General features: G+C 31.8%; 2 protein-coding genes across 4 annotated transcripts; both read right to left on the bottom strand.

Annotated features, from left to right (window-relative positions):
* Positions 1–1,950: 1,950 nt before the first annotated feature.
* LOC134271539 (rho guanine nucleotide exchange factor TIAM1-like) lies at positions 1,951–14,259 on the bottom strand. Of its 3 annotated transcripts, none has more exons than XM_062753745.1 (16): positions 14,089–14,259; positions 12,483–12,633; positions 12,010–12,204; positions 11,640–11,748; positions 10,683–10,859; positions 8,756–8,853; positions 8,409–8,513; positions 7,688–7,756; positions 5,551–5,612; positions 5,349–5,418; positions 4,977–5,039; positions 3,248–3,352; positions 2,651–2,719; positions 2,345–2,406; positions 2,189–2,252; positions 1,951–2,089 (listed from the first exon to the last, which is right to left on the bottom strand). In XM_062753745.1, the coding sequence occupies exons 2-16, from the start codon at positions 12,558–12,560 to the stop codon at positions 2,006–2,008; spliced, it is 1,410 nt and encodes a 469-aa protein (XP_062609729.1). In that variant the 5' UTR covers positions 12,561–12,633; positions 14,089–14,259; the 3' UTR covers positions 1,951–2,005. The 3 variants fall into 3 exon arrangements, with proteins under 3 accessions (XP_062609729.1, XP_062609728.1, XP_062609730.1); XM_062753744.1 differs by lacking the exon at positions 14,089–14,259 and adding an exon at positions 13,893–14,078; XM_062753746.1 differs by lacking the exon at positions 14,089–14,259 and adding an exon at positions 12,877–13,484.
* Positions 14,260–16,287: 2,028 nt separating this feature from the next.
* On the bottom strand, positions 16,288–25,951 carry LOC134271540 (organic cation transporter protein-like). The gene is made up of 10 exons (XM_062753747.1): positions 25,726–25,951; positions 24,482–24,722; positions 24,187–24,290; positions 23,749–23,903; positions 22,813–22,981; positions 21,796–22,008; positions 20,897–21,123; positions 20,405–20,586; positions 16,740–16,891; positions 16,288–16,598 (listed from the first exon to the last, which is right to left on the bottom strand). Exons 1-10 carry the CDS (start codon positions 25,866–25,868, stop codon positions 16,526–16,528), a joined length of 1,659 nt encoding a protein of 552 aa, XP_062609731.1. The 5' UTR covers positions 25,869–25,951; the 3' UTR covers positions 16,288–16,525.
* Positions 25,952–26,420: the final 469 nt, after the last annotated feature.

The following is a 26,420-nucleotide window of genomic DNA, read 5'->3' as shown; positions in this document are numbered from 1 at the left end:
GAGTGGGATGTACCGAATTAAGGTCTTCCGTTTCCAATGGAAAGGACTGATATAACTCAATGGTTGTTCAAACTTAGCTTATGGACTTTTGTTTTAGTGATGATAAAAATGAAAGTCTTGTCTAATACGGGGCGACATATGCTATTGCTTGCAATAGCAGACTTTCTAGTTATTATTATTTTTCTTCCTGGGAAAATTTTGTCCGCGAGTGATCTTGTAAACTACACATCCGACTTAGGTGAAACCTTTTTAGGGTAAGTAGGCATGTTATGTAGATTTGCGGAATCAAGGTCATTTTGCGCGCACGTGCTTGCAAGAGCGCGCACGTGCAAAACTTAAAATGACCAATATAAAATGGATATAACCATAACTTTTCTATTTTGTGACGAAATGTTTTGAAACTTATAATGTAAGGATATATTAGTAGTAAGCACAAGATGACATGGTCAAAATAGCAAGATCGCACGCGCATGCACGTGCGCTTCGCTCTGATTGGCTGAAACTAAAGTCTCAATATCTTTTTTGTTTTTTGATAAAATCATTTGAAATTTTGAACATAGTCTTATATTAGGGAGATCTACAGCCTGTATTATAAGATTTATCATGAAAGCATGTGCATGCACATGTGATTGCAAGAGCTCGCACGTGCAACACAAGAAATGTCCAATATAATTGATACAGACGTAACTACTTAAATTATTGATGAAATGCTTTGAAACTCATATTATAAGTATATATTAGAAGAATAGACAAAATGACATGGTCAAAAAATTAAGATCTCACGCGCATGCACGTGCGCTTCGCTCTGATTGGCTGAAACTAAAGTCTCAATATCTTTCTTGTTTCTTGTCATAATCCTTTGAAATTTTGAACATAGACCTACATTTTGAAGATCTACAGCATGATGTATAAGAATTTTCATGAAAGCATGCGCATGCCCGTGTGCTGCAATCTGATTGGCTGAAACTTCAAATGGCTATATCACCTTTGTTTTTTGACGAAATGCTTTGAAATTTAAAACATTGTCATGCATTAGGATATCCTACAATATGATATAGAAAAAAAATCATGAAATCACGCGTATGCACGTGCGCTGCAATCTGATTGGCTTAAACTTGAAATGGCTATAACTCCCTTGTTTTGCAACCAAATAAGATGGGATTTAGAACATAGACAAACAAAATGGACTACTACAAGATGGTATGGTCATCATATACATGCATGCACGTGCGTGGACATGCGCTTTGCTCTGATTGGCTTATACAAAAATCACAATATCTTTTTCGATTTTTGACGAAATGCTATGAAATTTTAAACATAGGCATGCATTAAGATATCCTACAATATGATACATAACAATTTTCATTAATACATGCGCATGCACGTGCGCTGCAATTTGATTGGCTTAAACTTTAAATGGCTGTAACTCCCTTGTTTTTCAACCAAACAGGATGGGATTTGGACCATAAGCAGACATAATAAACTCCTATAAGAAGGTATAGTCATCATGCACATGTATGCACGTGCGTGCACGTGAAATTAGTAAAATTAAAAATACACATGAATGAGCGTATTTTTTAAATGCTTTTGGATTAAATGCTTCAATATTTAGTGAATCAAGATTTCTAAATAGTGTAGACAAGATGATATCGTCATTACGCTTACGGATTCACATGCGCACGCGTGCTATGCTAAAATTTGAATATACTTGGTATACTTCTGGAAAAACGTTGTCAAAGTCTTAAATGCATATACTTTGCCTTATTTAATGAAGCTTACAGGGAATATGGCACAAAAAGGGAGTTGGGGAGCGTTTGGGGAACATCTGTAACGGTTCCCGTTACAATTAGCACTAGTTATTTTATTGTTATGCTATTGTGAATTTGAATTATCGATAGATTTAACAAAGTTTTAATACATGTATACGACTAAGAATTGTCGAGGTAAACACTGTTGTCTTCTAACCAACGAGCAATGGTATTATTGCCACATTTACAATTTAAGATTACATGTAACATTTACTTACAGGATGAGGTAGAAGTCTTCTGACGGCTGATACCCATTCCCTTAGGTCGTCATGGCTCTCACACTACATGTATAAGTGCAGTCATTTTAATTTATAATTGAAATATATATTCATAATCTTTTTTCCTAATTGTCATTAAATATTTGTTTTTTTCCCTTATACCTGTAAATAAAATGTTCTGCAACATGTGTGGATTTCAAACACATTCTCGCGACCAAACTGCGACCTAAAAATAAAGAATTCTTTGTCACTGTTGAATATTCATAAAAACACAGATGTAAAAATAAAACTGATTGGCGCCATTTGGCGGTTCCTTACCCCGGTATTTCTTGAACCCCTCGCACATCAGTACTCGGAATCACTCGCAATGCTTCTATTGACTTGAAATGGAAAGAAACAATTGAAAGGACTTTGAATACAGAATGAGATGATAATTCTCTGTAAAAGAGATACAAAAGTGAGCAATTTGTATAATATACTAGTAACTTTAAAATTCTGTTTCTTCTGTTTTGTCATTCAAGTTTGATTTTCTTGTAAAATGTACAAAAGCTTGCAGGTTTAAAACATGTATTTCCTCTGAATATAACAATTTCTATAGTTTGCATAAGAATATACAGTTCTAACCTGATCAGAAGTGAAGTATTGTATACCGTCCTCATTAACGACGAAATATCGAGACAACCAGTTCTTCCGCTGTAAAAAGGGTTTTTGTACTTAATCAATTTCGTATATATATATATATATATATATATATATATATATATATATATATATATATATATATATATATATATATATATTATTTTTTTTTTTTTTTTTCGATGTCTAATGCAGTCAAATAAAAAGAGGTAAAAGAATTATTTGTTTTTTTTTTTTACTTTTTACAAACTCTAAAGAGGCAAAGATTTTAGTCTCAGATTACATCTATTGAATAAAAGATCTAATTAATATATTCCTAATTTTTATCGATCTAAGTTTCGAGCTTCAAATGTGTTCAATTCATGAGAATAAAATAGCTACGTGAAATTTTCCCTAAAATTAATTTTCAGTGGTGGGGGTTGGCACATCTTTTTGTAAGTGTTTTTTAATTATCGTAAGACAATTGCATTAACTGGATTGATGCCTTTACGCATCATTCTATAATATTCCATTCATGAAATAAGACAACTTCGGTTGAGTATTGGCGTTTATAATTAAATAAAGTTTCTTTTTTATACTTACCTTTCCGCCTTGTTTTGTGCAGTATCCTGACTTGAAGTTAGACAGTGACCCTGATGAGGTGTAGAAAACACTGTCTCTCTGATTCAAAATCGTGGTCCTCCGGCTCTGTTTAAACAGAAAACAAAGCCAACGCATCATCAGAGTGAACAGAAAACAAAGTGAACATGTCACCAGAGTAAACAGAAAACAAAGCGAACACGTCACCAGAGTAAACAGAAAACAAAGCAAACACGTCACCAGAGTAAACAGAAAACAGAGCAAACACGTCACCAGAGTAAACAGAAAACAAAGCAAACACGTCACCAGAGTAAACAAAAAAACAAAACGAACATGTCACAGACTAAACAGAAAACAAAGTGAACACATCACCAGAGTAAACAGAAAACAAAGTGAACACGTCACCAGAGTAAACAGAAAACAAAGTGAACACGTCATCAGAGTAAACAAAAAACAAAGCGAACACGTCACCAGAGTAAACAGAAAACAAAGTGAACACGTCACAGACTAAACAGAAAACAAAACGAACACGTCACCAGAGTAAACAGAAAACAAAGCAAACACGTCACCAGAGTAAACAGAAAACAAACAGAACACGTCACCAGAGTAAACAGAAAACAAAGTGAACACGTCATCAGAGTAAACAGAAAACAAAGTGAACACGTCACCAGAGTAAACAGAAAACAAAACGAACACTTCATCAGAGTAAACAAAAAACAAAGTGAACACGTCACCAGAGTAAACAGAAAACAAAACGAACACGTCACCAGAGTAAACAGAAAACAAAGTGAACACGTCACCAGAGTAAACAGAAAACAAAGCAAACACGTCATAAGAGTAAACAAAAACAAAGCAAACACGTCACCAGAGTAAATAGAAAACAGAACGAACACGTCACCAGAGTAACAGAAAACAAACAGAACACGTCATAAGAATAAACAGAATACAAAGTGAACACGTCATCAGAGTAAACAGAAAACAAACACGTCATCAGAGTAAACAGAAAACAAACACGTCATCAGAGTAAACAGATAACATACACGTCATCAGAGTAAACAGAAACATACACGTCATCAGAGTAAACAGAAAACATACACGTCATCAGAGTAAACAGAAAACAAAACAAACACGTCACCAGAATAAACAAAATACAAACACGTTATCAGAGTTAACAGAAAACAAAGTGAACACGTCATCAGAGTAAACAGAAAACAAAGTGAACACGTCATCAGTGTAAACAGAAAACAAAGTGTGTCATTTTTTAAAACAAATTAACCACTGTGGATATTAAAATTATTGGTGTCATTTGGAATGTAATTTCATGCATTCTTTTATAACTTCAGAAGGAAATGTGGCTTTGTAACCATAATTTGTTAATTGGTCGAGAATGTGAATTTTCAGATTATACGGACCCACGAAATCCACTAAAATTACATCAACATTAAATCTAATGATTCCACAGTACTCAAAGTAAGGAAACATGTCTTCTTAGATATTGAATGTTGTAGATCTTCTTTGAATTAGAACACTGTTGAATCTTGATGAAGACACAGTAAAGAATACAAACCTGTTATTGAAATAGTATAGATTATTAGTAAAGATATTGGAAAAAAATCTCAAAACGACAAAATATAATAACAATATCTCTGTGAATTTTGGTTACTGCTTAAGGTTTGCTAATGCAAAATCTTAAATATAACTTTTGCATCAACAAATGTAAAAATATTCCTACCTTGCGGGGCAGAAGAGATTGTATTGCTTTGATCCACAGCTGAACCTCGGCAGGAGTTTCACACTGTATAAAAATATATCAATATTAATTATATATATTAATATATAAAGTTAACTCATGAGATATGAAAAATAAAATTCCAGTTAACTGTTGCAGAATTTCCTGCTGATAATATACATTAAATTTTGTAATATTCAAAATGAAACAGAACATTAAATAAATGTAAAAAAAAAAATCGCAGTCAGATGAATGTCATATAGAAGATGAGCAAACTTAGACTTATTATCACGTCATTCTATGAAAGTCTTAACAAATTTCATTTAGCAGTGCTGATTAAGAAATTAATTAAAAAAAAAAAAGATAAATATTTACCTCGATATAAAAAGTTCGATTTTCCGTGTACAACTCAAACATACCATGAATTCCGCCATTGTGCTTATTTCTAAATGCATACATAAGCACAAAACTTTAATTATACCTTTTTTAACCCTTTAATATAGAAAAAAAAATTAGACCCATATATATATTTTGTTAGTAAAAAAAATCTATATTTCTTGTCTAGAGATAAACTTACATTGTGCTAGATTTCACATGCCGCATTTCATCTCTGGGAATGTGTCGCAAAGGTTCTGTCGACTACAAATGAATTAATTAAATAATCACTTATTCTATCAGAAGAAGGCGAAGATAGAAGCTGTCAAAATTATGTCGGTATAATTCCTGTCGCGTAAATATAGACAATTAAACCCTAGCGTTCTTTTTATAAAAATATTTTATTAACTATTGGGTGTATACGTATAACATATTTTAGGCAAAAGTCAATATAGGCTTTACTTGAAATTCTTTTAAACTATTAGCAAACATACAACAAACAGCAGGGGATGCTCACTCCTTCATGGCACCTGATCCCACCTCTGATGTATCGGAGGTTTGTGTTTGCTCTGCTCCTATTTTGTATTGTTTTATGGACTTTGATATTAAATACTGTTCGTTACCTCCATATCCTTCAACTGTCATTTTTCTGATGAAGAATTCGAATAAATTTACCAAAATATGTTAAGCTATTCCTACCTTTTCTGACATATAATGGCAAAATGTTAGTCACGTAGGATAAGTAGTTTAAATAAAAAAGTTTTTCATCTCTCAGTTGGAATATATTTGTATGTAAATCCTGTTAATTTATTAAAATTACCTTAAATAGGGTAAAGTTAACTTGAATCTCTATTTCCAAACAATTGTTAAAGGTTTGTTCTGAGTTCTGGAGACGTTAAACATGCGAAAAAGTATAGAAGCCACATGACACACGTAGCATCGTTTTTGAAAGTGAGGGTGTGGAAGCCAGAATTTTTTTTTTACTTACCTGAAAAAGTTGACAAGCAATAAAATAAAATAAAATAAAAATAAATGAAAATTAAAAAGGGAAAGTTGCCCAAAGTCGAAAATTCTATTTCGTGGGGATGGGGGAAGCCAACTTTTTCTCAATGTCAACTATGTTTAGTATCAATTTTTATACTACATTTTCTATACATTACTAAAAGGGGGCAACCATACTTCCAATTAACATTTATCATAGTATAAGTAAGGTTGGGGGGAAAAGTGGGGGGTGGGGGGGGCAAGCCCCCTGACCCCTCCTTGTTGCTACGTGCCTGCAGACAGATGGAACACTTTCCAGCAGCAAATACAATTTATCATTGAGTTAAATACTGACTGACGTTTTTCATACTAATTGCTAATCCATTATTTATACACTGAGATGACGACAGATTTTTCCGTAATTTTCTGATAATGACAAGGAGCACACGAGAGATTTGACCAGTCAGCAGGGGATGCCCACTCCTCTATGGCACCTGATTCCACCACTGATGTTTCGGGGGTCCGTGTTTGCTCTGCTCTTATTTTGTATTGTTTTATGGACTTTAAAATCGAATACAGTTCGTTATCTCCATATCCTTCATAATGTAGTTTAGCCCTTTAATTTAGCTAAGAAATGCATAGTGTAATTGTCAGAAATATTTCCTTATTTCATGTTTTTCTTCAATTTTCCCCAAAAGACTTACATTTATGAATACAGTTTTGCTAGAAGATGTATTTCCGACAAACAAAAAATCATCTCGATTATATCCGGCACTAGAAATTATATTTTGAAAACAGCAAATCAGCTTACGAAAATTGTTTATAACTTTTGGAGGAGATGAGGAAATTCTTTTTCTACATAAAAGCAATTTTACGTGTAGAAATAACTATTGACATAAGCCGTGTCCATGACTTGGTGCCATCGTAGAGGCTAAATTAACATTATTATCACTGAAATTTATATTTATCATCCTTTGAGTATTTTCGAAACATGCTAATCGTATTTTTTTTTTACCCCTAATGCAAAAAATTATTTTGAAATTGTGTGCAAAAAAGATTATACTGTTAAACTGAAAAAATATACTTAATGCAAATAGCTAATTCAAGGAAAATCCTATTTATCAAAGAGGTTCATAATATGATGGATGTAAAAAAAAACGTTTAGCATACGAATGGACTCTATAGTATTATCTAGATGAAAGTTGCAGATATTGTATGGTAGGTGGAGAGTGACAAACATTGGGGGAAATCTAAAATTAATAGTATTATATTCTGTATTTAAATTATGTGGTAATGTGACGAAAAAATGTACATGTTAAGCTTGAATTAAAACAAAGCAATTTGCTGTATCAACCTACTTCTTGTGAGACGTAGTAAAACAGCCCATACTCATTCAAGACAAAAAATCTTCGTTTCCAACTCTTCATCTGTAATATACGTGAAATACTCATTAGGCTTCTTTGTACGAGTACAATTTTAATTTGCTCTATCATTGATAACAAACATTTAGGAAATATTACAGTTGAAAAGACAGAAATGAATGTTAAGGAAGCTAATAAAGAGATAGAAAATACTAACGTAACAAAACAGACAGATAGGGAATCCTTAAATAGAAAATAGACAGACAGGAAATACTAACGTAGAAAAAGACGGATATAAATGCTAACGAAACTAATATAGACAGACACAAAATATTACAGTAGAAAATAGACAGATAGGAGAAACGAAACACAAACAGACATAATAGACATATTGGACATGTTAACGTAGATGATAGACAGACAAGGTATACTAAGTAGAAAACAGCAAAAAAGACGAAGTACATGAGCTACCGAATATGAAAGAGAGGTATAAATACTGAGTAATATAGACAATAGACAGGTAAAGATAAAGTTGACATGGACATTAGAAAGGTAAAGGAAAAGTTGACGTGGACAATAGACAGGTAAAGGAAAAGTTGACGTGGACATTAGACAGGTAAAGGAAAAGTTGACGTGGACATTAGACAGGTAAAGGAAAAGTTGACGTGGACATTATAGACAGCTAAGATCAGATGGATTGGATGATAATTTGGATTACTTTGTCTCCTTCTTTGATACAGTATCCTGATTTGATGACAGGGATATTATCTGCAGCGTAGGTATTGCTGGGTCTCTCTGCGTAAAGATCTCGTATACCAGGCTCCTGAAAAAAAGATAAAAAGCACGATCTTGTAAAAGAAAAAAATGGAACTTTTAATAAAAATTATTGAAAAAAATTAAATTGCTTAAAATGTTTTGTACATGTACAGAAAATGTAGATATTGATGTTTTTTTGTGTTTAATTCGTCGTTTTCCCCAGATTTTTTTTTATTATTAAAATGTCAGTATTTCTATATTTTGTCAGATTAAAGATGGTTTCATGGACAAGATATCATCTGTGTTCACCTGTGAGGAGAGGAACCGGAAGGAATCACCAAACTCGGCATACAACTTCTGCATTTCATTGATATGATTGGCCACTGACTGCATTTCTTCACAGGCCTCTACAAATATTTGTGTCTAATTAATTTAGACTTGAAATCCCGTATTTATCGACATGTTGTTAGATAGCAACACTTGCGAAGTCTATGTTATTAAGCAATTCAGAAATGTTTCAGGGTCATATAAGGTTATATCAAGATCATCAGACTATTACCAGGGTTGTGTTAGGGTCGTATTAGGTTGTATCAGGGTTAGATCAGGGTTATGTAGGGTTGTGTCAGCGTCATATTAGGTTTATTAGGGGCCATATCAGGGTTGTACATGTAGCAGGGTCATTTAAGGTTTTATAAGTGTAATATTAGGGTCATATTAGGTTGACTGGGGGTCATATCAGGGTTGTATCAGGGTCATGTAAGGTTTTATCAGTGTAATATCAGGGTCATATTAGGTTGTATCTGGATCATATCAGAATTATATACATGGATAGAGGTAATATCAATGTTGTTAAAACAATTCAAAATGCAAATCAAAAATCGACATGAACTTGAATAGATTATGTCCTGATACTTTTTGTTTTTTACATGAACATAAGTAAACTTCCTTGAAAAAGATAAAATCTAAAATTCATCAGATGATATTTTTTTTCTTTACACATAAGTGGGTTTCTCTGGTGGACTAATCAATGTTTGAAAAAAAAATACAATGATGAAATGCTACTTCATAGAATCCAGAGTTTGTGTCTTTACGACACTTAATAAAATATTATACAAGGTATTCTTAAAGAAAACAATGCTTATTTTCCTAAAAATTTCAGAAAAAAATTAAATTTGTTTCAAAAATGTTTTTAACACTCTCTGAAAATGGTAGAATGATGAATTTTTGTGTCCAAGCTTTGTGAATGTTCCCCGGTCTTTTTTTGGTTGTTAAAATGTCGTATCGTTCATTTTTTGTAAGATATATAAGATCATTTCCATCAATGACATTATTTACCTGTGAGGAGGCATTTCAAAAGTTCTGAGAACTGGCATATAAAATTTTAACATTTCATTAAAATGACTCTTATACCACTGTAAAGCCTAGGTCAATATGCATAGGTAGTACAGTCATTTTACATTCAAAATGACGTAAACCCTGTAAAATGACGTCATAATCAGGAATATTGTATACTGGGCGTAAAAATGATGATAAGGAAATCAAATTTTTTGATTTAAGGTTATATCAGAGCGTATTGCAAAATTCGCTCATGCTCAGCTTGTACGTCAACGGAAATAAAAGCCGATTTAGATATAGTATATAAAGAGCATGCTCTTTCATATCCAGCAATAGCAAGATGGGTAGCACATTTTAAAGAGGGTAGAAAATCGATCAAGATCAGTCTTGTATCAGGGTCACATGTGTGCTTCGGCGGTCAAGAAATCGGGCTGTTCAAAATACAATAGCCGATGATGCTAGATATACAGTTGAGGAAATAGCAGACTTAACTAACATTAATTCGTCAGCAGTTTTTCGTATTTTAAAGGAAAACTTATAAGCTTTTATCTGTGTAATATCAGGATCATATTAGGTTGTATCTGGATCATATCAAAAGCGTATATACATATATCAAGGTAATATCGAGGTTGTAAAAAGAATTGAAAATGCAAATCAAATATAAAAAGAAAAATGAATACATTATGTCCTGATACTTTTTGCTTTTGACATGAACATGGGTAAACTTCCTTGATGAAGATAAAATCTAAAATTCATCAAATGATATTTTTTTTTTCTTTACACAGAAGTGGGTATCTTTGGTGGGCTAATCAATGTTTGAAAATAAAATACATTGATTACTCTATTGAATCCAGAGTATGTTTGCGACACTTTATTTAAAAATTATACAAGGTATTCTTACTGCACACATGCTTATTTTCATCAGAACCTTCAGCAACGAGTGAAGACATTTGTTTCAAAAATAGTGGATACTTTAACACTCTCTGAATTGGTAGAATGATGAATGACTCCAAGCTTTGTGAATGCTCCCCGGTCTTGTTCTGGTTGTCAAGGAAGTGACGTAATCGTTCATTTTCCTCTGTAAGATATATAAGATCATTAAATCAATGACATAATTCATTTATGTTAAAATTAAGAATATATGTTTATGTCAGAAACCATTAATAAATGATATAAATGCAATATCTAATATTCAAAGAAATATTTCATTGAATTATCAGTTTTTCATTTAGAAGAAAACTTCACAAATGACTTTGATGAGGTAATGTGAACTTTCGTATGAGTGCACAATATTTAACCACTGTTATGCAATATGCTGAACCTTACAAATAAGAGCACATACTTTGATCTGTATTATGTAAATTGCAAAATCTTGCTATTAAGAATATAACATTTTTACCTTTGTTGTGTAATGTACTAAATCTAAGCACAGGTACTTGGATCGTGGTTTATAAATATTCATAATGTACCTTATTGATATGTATTTTTTACATTGATATCAATAAGGTACATTATAAATATTTATAAACCACGACCCAAGTACCTGTGAATCAAAGCAAACGTTTCACCTATTTCATCTAAATTGCTGTTTTTTTGTATTAAGATAATCTTATTTAAACTTTGTATATTCCCTTGTAGTTAGTCTTAATATATATGTCGAGCTATATCGATGTTAAACGATGCAAAAAATCTACCTTGCTGAACATTTTTAAAAAAATAAATGTGTTTTACCTAACCGTAAAAACACCACCAATAATATGAGTTCAGAATGCCAAAAATCCTTGCTGTGCAGAGCACAAATTATTAACCTGCATTAAGAATATTTAGCACTTTGCTGTGGAAAATATTATTAATTTACCTGCATTGAGTATGTCTTGAACCTTGCTGTACAAAGCACAGAAAGAGCTGTAGATCTTGAACTGTTCAGCGTAAAACAAGAACACGCCACCGACAGCAAAAATAGCCCTCTTTAAGAAAGAAGAACACAAACAAATTGTAAATTCAATTTTCACGAATGTTGTAGTTGTTTATTTTTGCTTGCTTTTATTCTGTGGCATTCAATGTTTTTGTTTTTATTTCTGTAAAGCCTTTACAGTGGAAATTTGTGAAAACCTTCGAATTACAATAACCTTTTTGAGCCTTAGCTCTCTTAGTCTAAGATTAATATTTCCATCTGGGGACTGAACTTACTAACATTCAGGCATATCAAACCTAATTTTAAACCTTACCCTTATGACCTTTTCGTCCTCTGAAGTGTACACATCACTGTGTTTGTCCATCACTGACTCCAGACCCTGGAGGAACGCTCTCTGGAACTGCAATATTTCCTGTAGGCTCGCTGAAAGCTGCTTAATTTCCATCGTGGTAATGAATGTTTCCGTCGAGAGCGGGTGTAGATATCGCCTTGCCAGAATATCTATATTCTACAAACGTTACTTAGGTAAGATTAGTTTTATTTTTATTTCCCTGAAAGTGCAGCTTATTCAAATTTTTTTTAAAAGGGGAAACATGAGTTCTCTCACTAAAACTATTCATATAAAATAATATGCAACAGAACACATAAGCAATAATAAAGAATTCCTTTTGGTGTCTAAAAAGTACTGTTGTTAACTAAAACACATTTTATAATGCAATGATTTAATTAATAATTTTTAGCATAATTATATAATAATATTATAAAATATTTTTTAAAGATACCTACCTTTACATATGCCCTCTCAGTTTCTAAAATCTCTGTCAAGAGTTTCTTAAGATTACGTGTCCTTGAATCGACTGCCATTTCCAAGTAAATCTCCCCCACGTTATCTTATTATGAATAAAATCGGGCAAATCAGGGATCACTCATCCTGAGTCTAGAAGAAATAATAGATTTGCTTAGATAACACATTATCTCAAATAAACAATTATTTTTGTACTTTAAAAAAGTCACATAAAAAGCCAATGACGATAGAATTATGGTGCCTCCTGAGATAAAAAAGCAGATGAAACCGAAACAAACAAAGATATATGAATCTTAAATTATATATTTCTTTTCTAAATATTTCCTTAAAATATTTCAACAATGAGAGGTTATGTAAAGTTCTACTTGAACATACGAAACATGTCGAAAAATGCAGTGGAGATAACGAACAATATTCAATATCGAATTCCGTAAGACAATATAAAATAGAAGCAGAGCAAACACGGACACCCAAAACGTCAGAGGTGGAATCAGATGCCACGGAGGAGTGAGCATCCTTTGCCGACCGTTCACACCCGCCGTGTGCTCCTTGTCATGATCAGGAAATACTATAGTAACGGAAAAATCTGTCGTAAAGTCAGTGTATAAATAATGAGAGATCTATTAGTATGTGAAACAACAGTCAGCATTTGACTCGATGATGAATTGTTTTTGCTTACAAGTTTGATCATTGTATCGATAGCATAAAAAATGCAGAATTGACCTGACTGTTTTACAATATAAATTTATATCAACTCATTTATGGGCGGGGAATTCATGAACAAAGTGTGTTATTACACTACGATTAATATACATTTAAGAAATCATAGTTAAAAATAAAACACCGTATCAGTTGTAATGCTGACATTGCATTGATGAATGGGATATTTGTTTAATCTCTCTTTTCATTTTACATAAACAAACGTCAAATGATTACATTATCATGAGAAAGGAGTATCTAATGCAGGTTTATAAACCTTAAACGAAACGAATATTCTATATTAAAGTGATAATTGTATATAAAATATCTAAGCCCCCAAGGCATTTTAAAAACTGTTCTCATAACGAGTACTTTAAAACTACAAAAACTAAAAACTAAAACTAAAACTAAAAAAAGGAAGCTACATAATTTAACATATTGAACATTTGAAATGTAATGTTATTTTTCAGTTAATCGTAATCATTAGTATTTATCAATATCCTTATTTTTTGTATTGGTGGAGTCAACGATAAGAGTTGTAGCAGCCCACATTTATGTATACCTACTAGTAAACTATTTGTGGTTGTGAATGAAATCAGCAATATGTAAAACTTTTTAGTACATGTAATCATCATGAACAATGCTATTAAAATATAAATAAGGACAATATATAAGTATAATTCGTTACTTACCTTTATATTCAAGATAAGTTTTTACACTGGTTATACTCTTATGACAAACTAACGGATAATTATGGACAAATGATACATTGACCTGAAGATCACGATACAGATATATACTGCTCCGTTTCTCCTTCCTGGTATGTGTGTGTATTTTTTTTTACCATATCTTCCCTGTTTTCTCGTTCAGATATTTAGTTATACTTACTAGTCTGATCGGAAACAAACAACTTATATCTGATGGATAAACAATCCAAGGAAAAACACAAGATGTCATCTCATATCCGTGGTAGTTAACTGTGGCCCCACGGAACGACGTGCATGACGTTCTGTGGGATTTCCAGTTTAATTTATTCATAGTCTCCTCTGCATTTATCTATTTGTTTGAGAAACATGATCATAACGTCAAACTATGAAATATACAATAAGGAGGATATATTTTACAGAGCCAATGTTTTCCTGCTTGATTCATAATTAACAAGAGACGGCGATTTTTGCGTGAAGCACTATATTAGTTTGGGGAAATAATGAAAATAATTAACATGCAGTATCTTCCGTTCTTTTAAAAATTTACAATTATTTATACTCTGCTGAATTCTTGTAAAATTTGGTGTTTAATTCAATTTTGAATTCCTATAAATTCAAAAAATTTCCCCGTGTTGACAATCAGCTCATATAAATTTAATTTTTTACCATTTTAAAAATGATGAATCAATTAGTGTTTATAGCTAATCATGTTAATTGCAGACGTTGTTTTTGACGTCCGGAAAAAAATTCTGTGAAAATATGAAAAATCAAAGTGTCCTTCAAATTTTAAACACTAGTAGTTTAATGGTTCAAGGGTTTGTCGATGTAAGCATTTTTCCTCGATTTTATTTGGTTTCTCTTTTGGAATATTACGTTACAAACTGTCGAAATGATCATGTACACATCTCAAAGTTAATAAAAAACACATCTTAAAAATATGATTTATATCTCATCATTGTGGTAATTGTGTTGCGATTCTCCACAGTCACTTATATACATTTATAGTGTTTGAGAAATTAAAAGACTTAAACTTGCTAGTGAATAATTTTTGAAACATCATTTATAACTTTATCGTCTCTCTAGAACATTATAAATGCGCGCTTTATCAGTGAAGATTATAGAATATGACATAGTATAAAGGATTGATTTACAAACATATATCAATAAAGATTGTTGTACAAAACACAATCTATGAGACTGCAGCATACTGGATTCATTTATGTTCTTTTTCAAATTTTCTTTCCTTTATGTTGGGATGATGCATTACTTTGCTTCCTTGATATGTATAGATTACAAGCTAGCTATAATCAGAAGGTCAGGCCCGGTAAAATACGCGGATATAACCCACTCAAATTAGTAAAAGGATTTGAATATATTAATTGCATCTTTAACATCATTTTAGGAAAAAGTAATTTATGTTGAAAACAGCTGTTTCAAAATAAAATTAAGAGATAGAACAAATACAGAAAGATTTTCCAATAAATTTCAAACACTGAGCTAATGTTTAACTTTTATCAAATGCTTCGTACGCTGGTCTGTTACTTTATATGCCTAGGAGAAATTGCCCATGAGAGATTGCAAACTAGATTTGTATTTGTCATATATATTAAGCAGTGATGGTGCATTTCTTCCGCTTAGTAGTTTCAGCAGTCTCGTTTAAAGTCACCATTTCATAAGTTCTATGGTCGATACAATGACCTTGTCAGCAAATACAATTTATCATTGAGTCAAATGCTGACTGACGTTTATGATATTAATTGTTAGTCCATTATTTATATACTGAATTGACGATGGATTTTTCCGTTATTTCCTGACCATGACAAGAAACATACGGCGGGTGTTACGCGGTCAGCATGAGATGCTCACTCGGCCATGGCACCTGATCCCACCTCTGATGTTTCGGAGGTCCGTGTTTGCTCTGCTCCTATTTTATATTGTTTTATTGGATTTGAGATGGAATACTGTTCGTTATCTCCATATCCTTCGTTCCATTGTGAATCAGGACCTCCGTTATAAGTTCTTGGCCCCCCTCCCCGTGTCGTAGAATTAAAAAAAATTGTCTTTGACCCCTCAACTATAAGGAAAATCATTGAGAGGAAAACAGGAAGTAGAAAAAATGTTCATCAATGTAAGATGAGATATTGTCGTTGTGGTGAAAGAAGTCCGAACATTTGGAGTTTCAATATTGTAAGCGTAAAAAAGTATACAAAAACTTCACTGAAAGTCATGATATAATCTAAATTTCACTTTAGTGTAAGATGAATGTCTTAAGAATTGCTAAAAGTCGGCTTGATAACGACGTCGAAGATGCTTTCATTATAATTATGCATTTCTTAGAATTTTCATTTTACAAGCAAAAATAGTTTTTAAAAATTAAGTTTAATTTAAACAATATTCGTATTTTATCGTTTTATTTAACTTTTCATTTCTTCCATCCTATGATTAATGAAAAAATAAATCCATAAAACTATGCTTCAATCTTTTTTCTGTCCCTGTCTTGGTAAATTATATTACTTCTACATATAAAAAAGGTATGTACATGTATGCATATGTAATGCATCATTCTAATATTTATGAATACAACTCTATTATACTAGTATTCTAAATTATAAAGAGTTTTAAAATTTGGTGACTTCTATCTCCTTTGTAAGTCCAATTCTGTATTGTTTTGAACGTTCTTTGTATTCTTTTCTACAATTAAAAAAGTAAAGGAAAAATAAATAACAAATAAAACATATCAATGAAAGTACATGTACATATTATGTTTGTTATAGATTAAACATTTAGATTTGTTCCAAAATCTTAATGTTTGAACCACAAAATTTATCTTACGTTGTAAAGTTCTTTCCATCCTCGATGGTTTCTGGTAACAGCTGATGTAGCGTTTCAGGAAGAAGGAGGGTAAGCCCCGCCGCAATGAGACACGCCCCTCCGAATATCACCAGTGGTACTGCTGTGCCACTGCTTCCGCCTACTAAATCGGCCTGATTAAAACCAAAAAACATGAATAAACTTTCCATATTTATACTTTTTTTAACTTCCGTTAACTCTTCGAGCTATAATTTGTAGATGTACCGCACTTAAAATAGGTGTTACTAATGTTAATTGTATCTCTTTTGAGACTGAGATCAAAGGAGAGTTCGTTTAAATTTTATGGCCCGCCAGGCCTGGTATATAAGTCGGATCTGTTAATATTTATCTTTTTTGCTCGGATGACTCAAGGCATTATATACTGCGTATGTTTTATTCTAAAGGAATAATTTGTTTTAGAGCAATATTCAAGTATATAAACAAGTATTTCAACAATATATAGTACCTAATTATGAAAAATAAATTCTCTTAAATCTACCTGAAAGTATTCGTAAATTTAACTGAATGAACACCATATTTAAGGTTTTATTTGAGCATTGACCAAATTTATTATACAAATGCAGTAAGAATATGCACATATACATGCAGTTACTAAACAACTTTATTTTTTTTAAGAAATTCAATTCTTTTCTTTTTTTGTTAATATCCATCAGATAGAACATATATCTGTATATATACTTTTCACCCATTCTCAATATAAGGGCACAAATGCCTCTCTGATTTTTTAAAAAATATTAGTTCACTTTACATAACCATTTTTCTATCAATTACCTTTGAAAGAAAGTATCTGAAGATTTTGTTTCCAGGTTTTTTTTCATCAAATTTTAATACATGGAATAATGACAAGACGGTAAAGTAGAGAGAGTGATTTATATAGTCAGAAATGTAGCTTGAAATGTACGTTACTCTTTCTTCAATGTCCAAAAAGATATGTAAAAAAAATGTATCATTAAAATCACAATTGGAATATCTCATCTTAACACCAGCACATCCTACCAACTCTGTCAGCAACATATTTTCTCGGCATACGAACGTGCGCTTGATTTTTCCTTTCAAAAAACAAAGGTTACTTTTTGACCCAGATGTATAAAAACATTTTTTTAGATATATGCTTTAAATTCTTCTCTCTGTTTTGTTTAGGGCGATCAGTTTAGAATCTTGTCATTTTCTATAGATAGTGGAACTTAACATGTACATGTAGTAAAATTATATTTTGTAGTTACTGTCTATTTTAACATATATCCATGCCGATTTAGACAACTACGTAAATGTAACGTACATTTCAAGATATATTTCTGTTAAATAAAAAGCTTAAAATTCATCTAAAAATTCATAGTTTTGTTTCAGTTTATTCCAAAAAAGATTCTCTATGTAATCACATTGTGTTATATGTCACAATCATCACTATAAAGACACGATTGCCTCTTAATATGAGTAGGTAACGTACATTTCAAGCTTGTAATGTACGTAAATTAGTAAGAGAGAAAATATTGGAAAAAGAACAGTTATTGACATAAAAATCATTTCAATGAAGTGTTTTAACGCAGTAATATAAGAAATAATATAGTAACAAACGTGGTTATTTGTCATCAACTACGTGAATGTCACGTCACTTCGGTAACGTTCATTTCACATATTACTGGAGAGTCCCACTCCATCTCAGTTCATTACCATTCTTTTGTGCTGTTTCGCTGAAATTGACACCGAATAGTCGTAAGCCTAGTTACTTCTACCTGTGTGCAAGGGTACAGACAAAAAAAAAGAGTCAGACGTATTTTGCTATGATCTAACAATGCTTGTGTTTGGCCATTTTAATCCCTCTCATCCAGATGAAACTTAACATAAATCTATTTATATATATCCATTAACAGTCTTGTTAACAATTTCATTTTAATAGTATGTTGCAACATCGTTTGTCAAAACACAAACATACGTAATTTTCAGCAGATCTGGAAAAATATAATAACCTAAAATGCAATGATTCAAACAAAACTGAGTATTGTGTGCCTTTCAGTATTTGAAATGTACGTGACCATCTTGTGTTCTTTGGATTCATTTGTTTTGTTTCTTTTTCCTTTTTCTTTTTGTTTCGTTTTGGTTTTTTTTTTTTTTACCAATTATAAGCCTATGAATACCTTGTTTTAAATTACTAAGAACAATTAAATTTATATTGACGAAAAGTCGCATATTAAAAGTAAACAAACTGCAAAAAGGTTGCTAAAGATGAATTTAAGACACATAGAAATAAATTTTCTAGCAAGTGGTAACAGTCCACCACATTTACGAGGATTGGGGTGCATTTAGATGGATTTATGTGGTCATTTGTCAAATGGATCAAAACTGTTGTGGTTAATAGATGTAAGAGCCGTTGTAACGATAATTTTGTTTCGCTCGTGTAAAAGCAATTAATTGACTAAATAATAAAAAAAATGTCAGTTAGAAATGCGCAAAATGTACGTTACCATTCGTAACGTACATTTCAAATATAAAAATCAATTCTCTTCCACAAGCGTACGTTAGACACGCAATATATTGATACTATTTGAACTTGCATATCATAAGAAATTGCATCATACAGGTTTCGTATTCAGAAATATATACCAGGTATCAAAATTATATTACATATAATTGACCTTAATATATTTTTTTTCCTCAGCAGAAACGTTTCTTTTCATTAATTTTGGGATTTAGCCGACCTCCAACATTTGAAACTTTACTTTGTGTACACATTCGAGTGTGTGAAAGTATGAGAATACATGAAAATTCGTGCGAGATTCACTTAATTCGAATTTCATGGTAACGTACATTTCAGTCACGTACATTTCAAATGATCACTTTTCATGTAAAAAATAATTTTTAATTGTGTTAAGCAAAACGTCTTTGCCAGTTTACAGGATACAAGGGGTTGCTTATTCAGAGTCGTCTCATATTTTCTACTTAATATATATTCTTAATGGAAGAACATAGGTAACGTACATTTCTTTCTTATCTCTACGATTGAAAATGTCTTTCATTCCGTAAACATATTTATAAAAGTTGCTCAAATTGTTCAATTTCATGTTGCATTATCTATGTAGGAGTAATTAACCCTTTGAAATTTCAAATTTAGCCCATCAATAAATAAAGGAGAACAAAACTATCAGGTGTATAATCTTTGTGTTTGCTTGTAATGTGGTTAAAATAGAATTAAGCGACAGGGACATTGCACAATAAAAATTATTTATTATCACAAAGAAAATATATTTATTGTTATGAAAAGAAGTATATATGATACAAGGTTTAACTTATCAGAAAATTTTTACTTGAGAATCAAAACTATATATTACACAGAGGGGATTCAGCATAATATTTGCCTCGGCGACAGTAACGTACATTTCAAATAGGCTACTATATTTGAATTTTGAACTCCTTAAATACCCTTTCAGATCGATAATTATATGAATTCTTATTCATTGTTATATGACTATTTATAATGTTGATTTAAAAATTACATCAGTGGTATTTCTTCTAAATGAAAACGAGGCGACATTATTTGCGCCCTTATATTGAGAATGGGTGTTTTGATAATATAAATTTATGAATAGTTATTTATTAGAAAATATATTAGAGTCAATGACTTTACAAACCGTGTCTGCTATGAATGGTGAAATCATCCCTCCAACTCGAGCCCAACAGGAGCTGGAGCCCATCCCCGCGTTCCTTATGGCGGTGGGAAACAGCTCTGCAGAGAGGACGTATATAGTGGCGAACGCAGCAGTAGCGAACATCTTACCGACCATCGCCAAAGCCGTGGTGAGGATTTGTAGATCTGAATAGGTTATACAGCAAAAAGTAAAATAATTTGAAGATAACGAACAGTATTTAAGCTCAGCAGTCTATAAAACAATAGAAGCGGAGCAAACACGGACTTCCAAAGGTGGGATCAAGTGTCATGGAGGAGTGAGCTTAAGTGACATAAAAAAAGTTACTGTAACATATATCAGCCAAACTTTAATAGTAATGCATGTAATTGACATTTAGAAATCTTATTTATCATTATGTAATTGTATTTTGGGAATTCAAAAAAAAAAAAAAAAATCGCGGAATTTTTCTTTTATTCTTTCGAAATTTACTTTTACCTTTTCCTCCATAGGTAACGGTAAAAATTGTGCTCAGACAGGCAATGCCACCGACAGCCATATAGATAAAGTGACTCTTCTTTCTGCCAAATCTATCAATCATAAACAGAGGTAATGCATGGCCTGGAAACTCCACCAGCACAACGATGAGAAAGTTAATATAATAGTCTCCATAAAGAATCCCTGTGTTAAGAGAGAGGCCATAGAACACCATGCTAGCCACCATCCTTATTAAGGAAAAGAAGTAAGCATTCAAATTATATTGATTCTTTTTTATTTTCAATGTACATATCAAGATTTGATGTTGATACCTTAATTAAGAGAGAGAAGAGGTCATCGTTTTACCTGAAATAGGTTTTAAAACAACTATTATTTTTATAATATTTTTTTTTGTTAATATCTTGTTAAATGTCATTTCATATGATTCACACATATGGGTACGAAATTTTTTTCCAGTGCTCAACACTTATAGCCATTGATTAATGAGGAATCGTTTTTGTGCTAGCACCCACTGCAAAATGGGACCAAGGTTTATACGGCTTCATTCGAAAGAGGAGGCTCTAACCACTGCGCCACGAGGGCGATGAATATTTCTTTTTAAAATTTAAAATGGTGATCTTATTTTTAAACGAAGAATAGTTTCGTTGAACCCATATGCAGTTAATTGTACATGTACCACCAGTTGCCAACTTTAAAGATGCAAAGATTTTCATTATTAAGCATTGTTCCATAATCCCTCTCATCCAGATAGCTACACATACATATAACTGTAAAATTCTTTATTTATATTTATATTAAACTTTTTTTTCGGAAAAAACTTTTTTTTTATCTCCACCTCCTCCAAAAACATCTTAGAAAAACTGAACCCCACATGTCAAAATAAAATTGTAAAATCTTACCAGTTATAAAATATAATAACTGTTCGGATACCAAGCCGCCTGTCTGAAAACAAGAGCCATATCTTTCCAGCTTCTCTTTTCTCTATCACAACATCCTCGAGCTTCTTTGGAGAAATTTCCTTTTTGTTGTATTTTGCGGCCTTTTCTATGATTTTGGCGGCTTCCTTGTTTCTCCCTCGACTAAAAAGCCAACGCGGTGACTCGGGAATGAACCTGTTGACATGACATGAATTTACATGGATGATGAAACCAAGGTATTGATTGTTTTAAGCATTGCATACATATTTTTGGATGTCTTTGGTCCTGTAACACACCTGGCCGTGCCGACAAATTGAATACCGCGCGTTAGCGCGGTATGATAATTTGTCGGCACGGCCAGGTGTGTTATAGGACCAAAGACATCCAAAAATATGTATGCAATGCTTATATTTACATTATCTATTTTTCCTTTTTCGTAATTGCTTATTTCATTAATCTTAAATGTGAATTTAGCGCCCTTCAAAACTGTTGTGGTTAATAGATGTAAGAGCCGTTTGTGACGTCAAATGATGTTAAATGACGTTGCAAGGTTTAATAATGCAAACAAACATTGCGAGGGAAAAAAATGAAAAATTAATTCTTAATGTACATTACGTTAATTTTTACGTAAAATTTTTCAGGTTTATAGTTTTTCATTAAATTGAAATAAAACATTTAACATTTTGGTGTTCCCAGATTATAGAAAATGCATATAGTTCCTAGTGTGTATTCTAACGCGCGGTGACAAGGTTTCGCGTGTGCTATAGAAATTTGAACGTCGTGGATTTCTAATGGATTTCATAAGGAAAATTACACTGAATGTAAATATATTAAAATGATTTTTAATAAGGAAATGAAATTAAGAGAAAAAAATGCTTCAGAGGATTTATTAAGTGTGTTTTCGAAGAACTTTTTTTGCGTACATGTAGCAGTGATCCTGAACTGCAAAAAGCGCGACCCAAAAATTTAAACGTTAATTTTTTTAAAGAAATAACTTACCACCAAATTATTGCATCTATTCCAAAGGGAATAGCCACAGCAATGATTATCCAGAACCATTTCCGAGCAAAATAGGACACGAGGATGAAATAGAGCTCCCCTACTGGACCAAAGAAGGCTATAATCAAACCGGCATAGGTCCTTGTGGTGGGACCAACCCATTCCATTCCTGATTTATGTAAAGAAATGCAAACATATTTAAATAAAACTCAGAAACAACAAAAACAAAATAATTTTTCACTAGATTATAAGGACAAAAATCTTGAATTCTAATGGAATAATTCCTCACAAATTCACAAACGCAAACTAAGCGAAGCTTTAAGGTTGTCAGTGTTGGAGTCCAATGGAATATGAACAAATAGGAAACGTAATTTTTTATTGATATACATGTATTTTGTTCCAATTTCTGTTTTGCCAAACAATTTAATTAGAATGTATTTGAATTCTCAGCTTAATGGTTTCATAGAACCAGAAAACGGTAAAAAATACCGTTGTCTGGCAAAGGAGAATAGTCATCTTTATATGATTTAACATTTGATAATTTAAGGACAGATGACGCAAAACAAAACATGGATGCCCGAATTGGTATATATTTTTTGGACTTATTTCATTGAAGATGATGTAAAAAATAAATATCCAGAAAATAAAGAAAATGTAAACCTTCTATGATGTTCAAATTTCTACCTCTCTGAAACCATCGTTATTATTCTATATAAATATTTTTCACTTCAAATCCCATTTTTGTCAGAATTTGAATAAATAATTAAAAACTACGCGGTAAAACTTATTCAATTTACGTAATAAAACATGACTCAAGTTGTTATCTTTAATTTTTTTGACAAAAGTTTGTATTATCTGTCCTTAAATACCTATAAATATATTCCTAATAACCCTACAACTGCTTGAAATTATAAAAGATATTATTTAAAAACAAACCTAAAACATATGACGTCATAAACATTCCAACGCACGCAGCACCTGTACAGAAACGTAGGATGACATACGTGACGTAATTATAGGACCAGGCCAAAGCGAGGGTTGACGACAGTTCAAGCAGGATTGCAATGAGAAGGGTCTTCCGACGTCCCAAACTAAAAATTTTTTGACAACAAAAAAGAGTTGTAGATAATTTTCTTCTATATATCATTTATTGGCAACAATAGACACAATGAGTTGTTTGATGTTCATTTGTTAATAGAAGCATTTTTTTTACAAAAAGTAATGATGTTAACTTGGACTAGTATTATATATCCCGTACAGTAGTTATCTGCCGCAAAAGGAATAATGGAAGCCAATTTGAAAATTCTTTTAATAAGTTAAGAAGATATCTGAATGCTTATTAATTAAACGTTGGTAGGATAAAACGTTCCTTACATGTCTGATATCATTCCGAACACGAAGGACCCCGTCAAAACACCGGCAAAGAAAATCGTCTTTGTCAGCGAAATTTTATATTTATCATCGCAAACCAGATTTTCCTTAAAATGAAAGAGATACCGGTAAATATAATTAAGAAAGTTGTCAGTATGAAAATCACTGCATATGCAATCATTATGTAGAACTATAAGAAAAGTAAAGCGTACGAATATATAAGTCTTAGAGTTACTATATATATAATGAATGTAATGACAATTTCAAGAAACTATTGTACCGCAATAACATATTTTACCTTTGTAACAAATGTATCATAAAAGACCTCTTCGCTGTAAACCCAAGCTGAACATTTTATTTTGGTGGCGTTGATTGGTCGGCTTTCGTTGTCAAACTCCGTTGCTGATTGGCTGATATCATACAGGGAACACTTGTCATACTCACCATCTTTGTCTAAAGGTATATATTGGTCAATAAGCGTTTGATGTTGTGTTCCCTGAACTGTATAAGTGTCGTTATATAGAATGGGAATCTGGCACCTTAAATATTAAAATAAAATATTAAAGCAATATGAACTGCAACTTTGATGTCGAAATTTTTTTTTATTGCAAATCTGTAAATGACTATTTCCAGAACATAGAAAAAGAATATTTATAATCTTTTGATATTCATATTTGTGATGAAAGAACTTTTTATAAACAATGATTGAAGCAAAATTGCATTATTGTCATCCTGTACAATATTGATTTCTTAAATAATGTTATATAATTGATTGCACAGAAGTCTTTTCTCTCAAACAATTTAATTTTCTATTAAAGTCAAATCAAACATAAAGGTTTATTTCTTATAAAAAAATTTCATAATACGCAACACTTTTTATCGGCAAAACAAAATTCTTAAAAAATGCAGCTCATTTTGCTTTAAAGAATCATTTTTACCTAATCATTGCTTTCTATTTTATTTTGAAATTATTAACAATGCATTGTTCATTTTCCAATGGCGTTCTTTACTTTAAGTTATTTATTTTACTTTTTTCTTTCTTTTTTTCAAATCAATCAGTTGTAAGTTTCAATACAATTATTCTAAGACAATACTAGTACTAAAATTTAAAAAAAAAAATCATCTGTTTAATAATACAGATAGAAATACAAACACAGCCGCACTCAATCAAACGTAAATGAAGTACAACATACTTTTCTCATTTGAAAATAATCATTTGCAAAGCTATTAAATCTTGATTAAAACAGAATTTATCTATCAATATCTAATTAAGATGTCGGAAACAAATCCATGAAGATAATAGAATGAACCAGAAGTAATTTAAATTTTGTTCAAAATAACATACGTGCTGAACACATTTTTTGCATTTTACTTGAGATTTAGGCGAATCGTGATGCAAAGATCTATATCAGAAAAGTAATAAAAGGATGAAATACAAGGGTAATATTAACACAATAAACATTTAATCCACAAAACACAAAGATATATGAGCTTAATTTATAGTTGAACAATTAAAACAACTTCTTCATTGTAGTACCATACCTGTGATCTGGAATTCCCATGACAAAGACAGATAAAACCAGTATAGGAAGATCAAATAGATACACCCAGGCTAATAACATATAGTTCCGTTTCTGATATAGTCCGAACTCTCCTATTTCTTTAAGAATATCATCAAAAGCCATTCTAGACTGAAATGGTTTTTCTAGTTCCAAATTAGCATTCGTTACTTGTTTTCTACGTTAGGTCAATATCTGTTACCTTTTTATACAAGACCTTTTGACCATCTTAAAGATAATACACACACACTAAATATATGTCCCAAAACGTCATCTTGGTGACAAAGATACGCTTTTTGGTATTTTTATACAGATAACTGTTCCATTACTTCGCAGAGAACATTTCACAGATTTGTTTCATTATCCCGTTCAGGATAATAGCAAACGATTGGCATTCGAGACTGGGAATGCTTACTTTTCTAAGGCATTTGATCCCGCGCGTGAGTTCTTTTTTCCTCAGAGATGTTTGTGCATGATTATTTTTCTTATCTTCATAAAACACTGACATTTGCAGAGGACAAAATATACAACGCATTAATAGACTTTTGCGAGGAGCTTTAAATTGGCAATTGACGGCTTACTGATACACTAGGGCAATGTACAGAAACACTTGTACGATATAGTAATTTACCTCGACTTTTAATTCAAAGACAATGAAGTTATTTCAATGCGCATATA

Source organism: Saccostrea cucullata, unplaced genomic scaffold, assembly GCF_032062105.1.
Source record: "Saccostrea cucullata isolate Sc308-1 unplaced genomic scaffold, CSIRO_AGI_Scuc_v1 ctg8036, whole genome shotgun sequence".
In the NCBI taxonomy this organism is placed as follows: Eukaryota; Metazoa; Mollusca; class Bivalvia; order Ostreida; family Ostreidae; genus Saccostrea; species Saccostrea cuccullata.
This window is presented reverse-complemented; position numbering and strand designations above follow the sequence as displayed.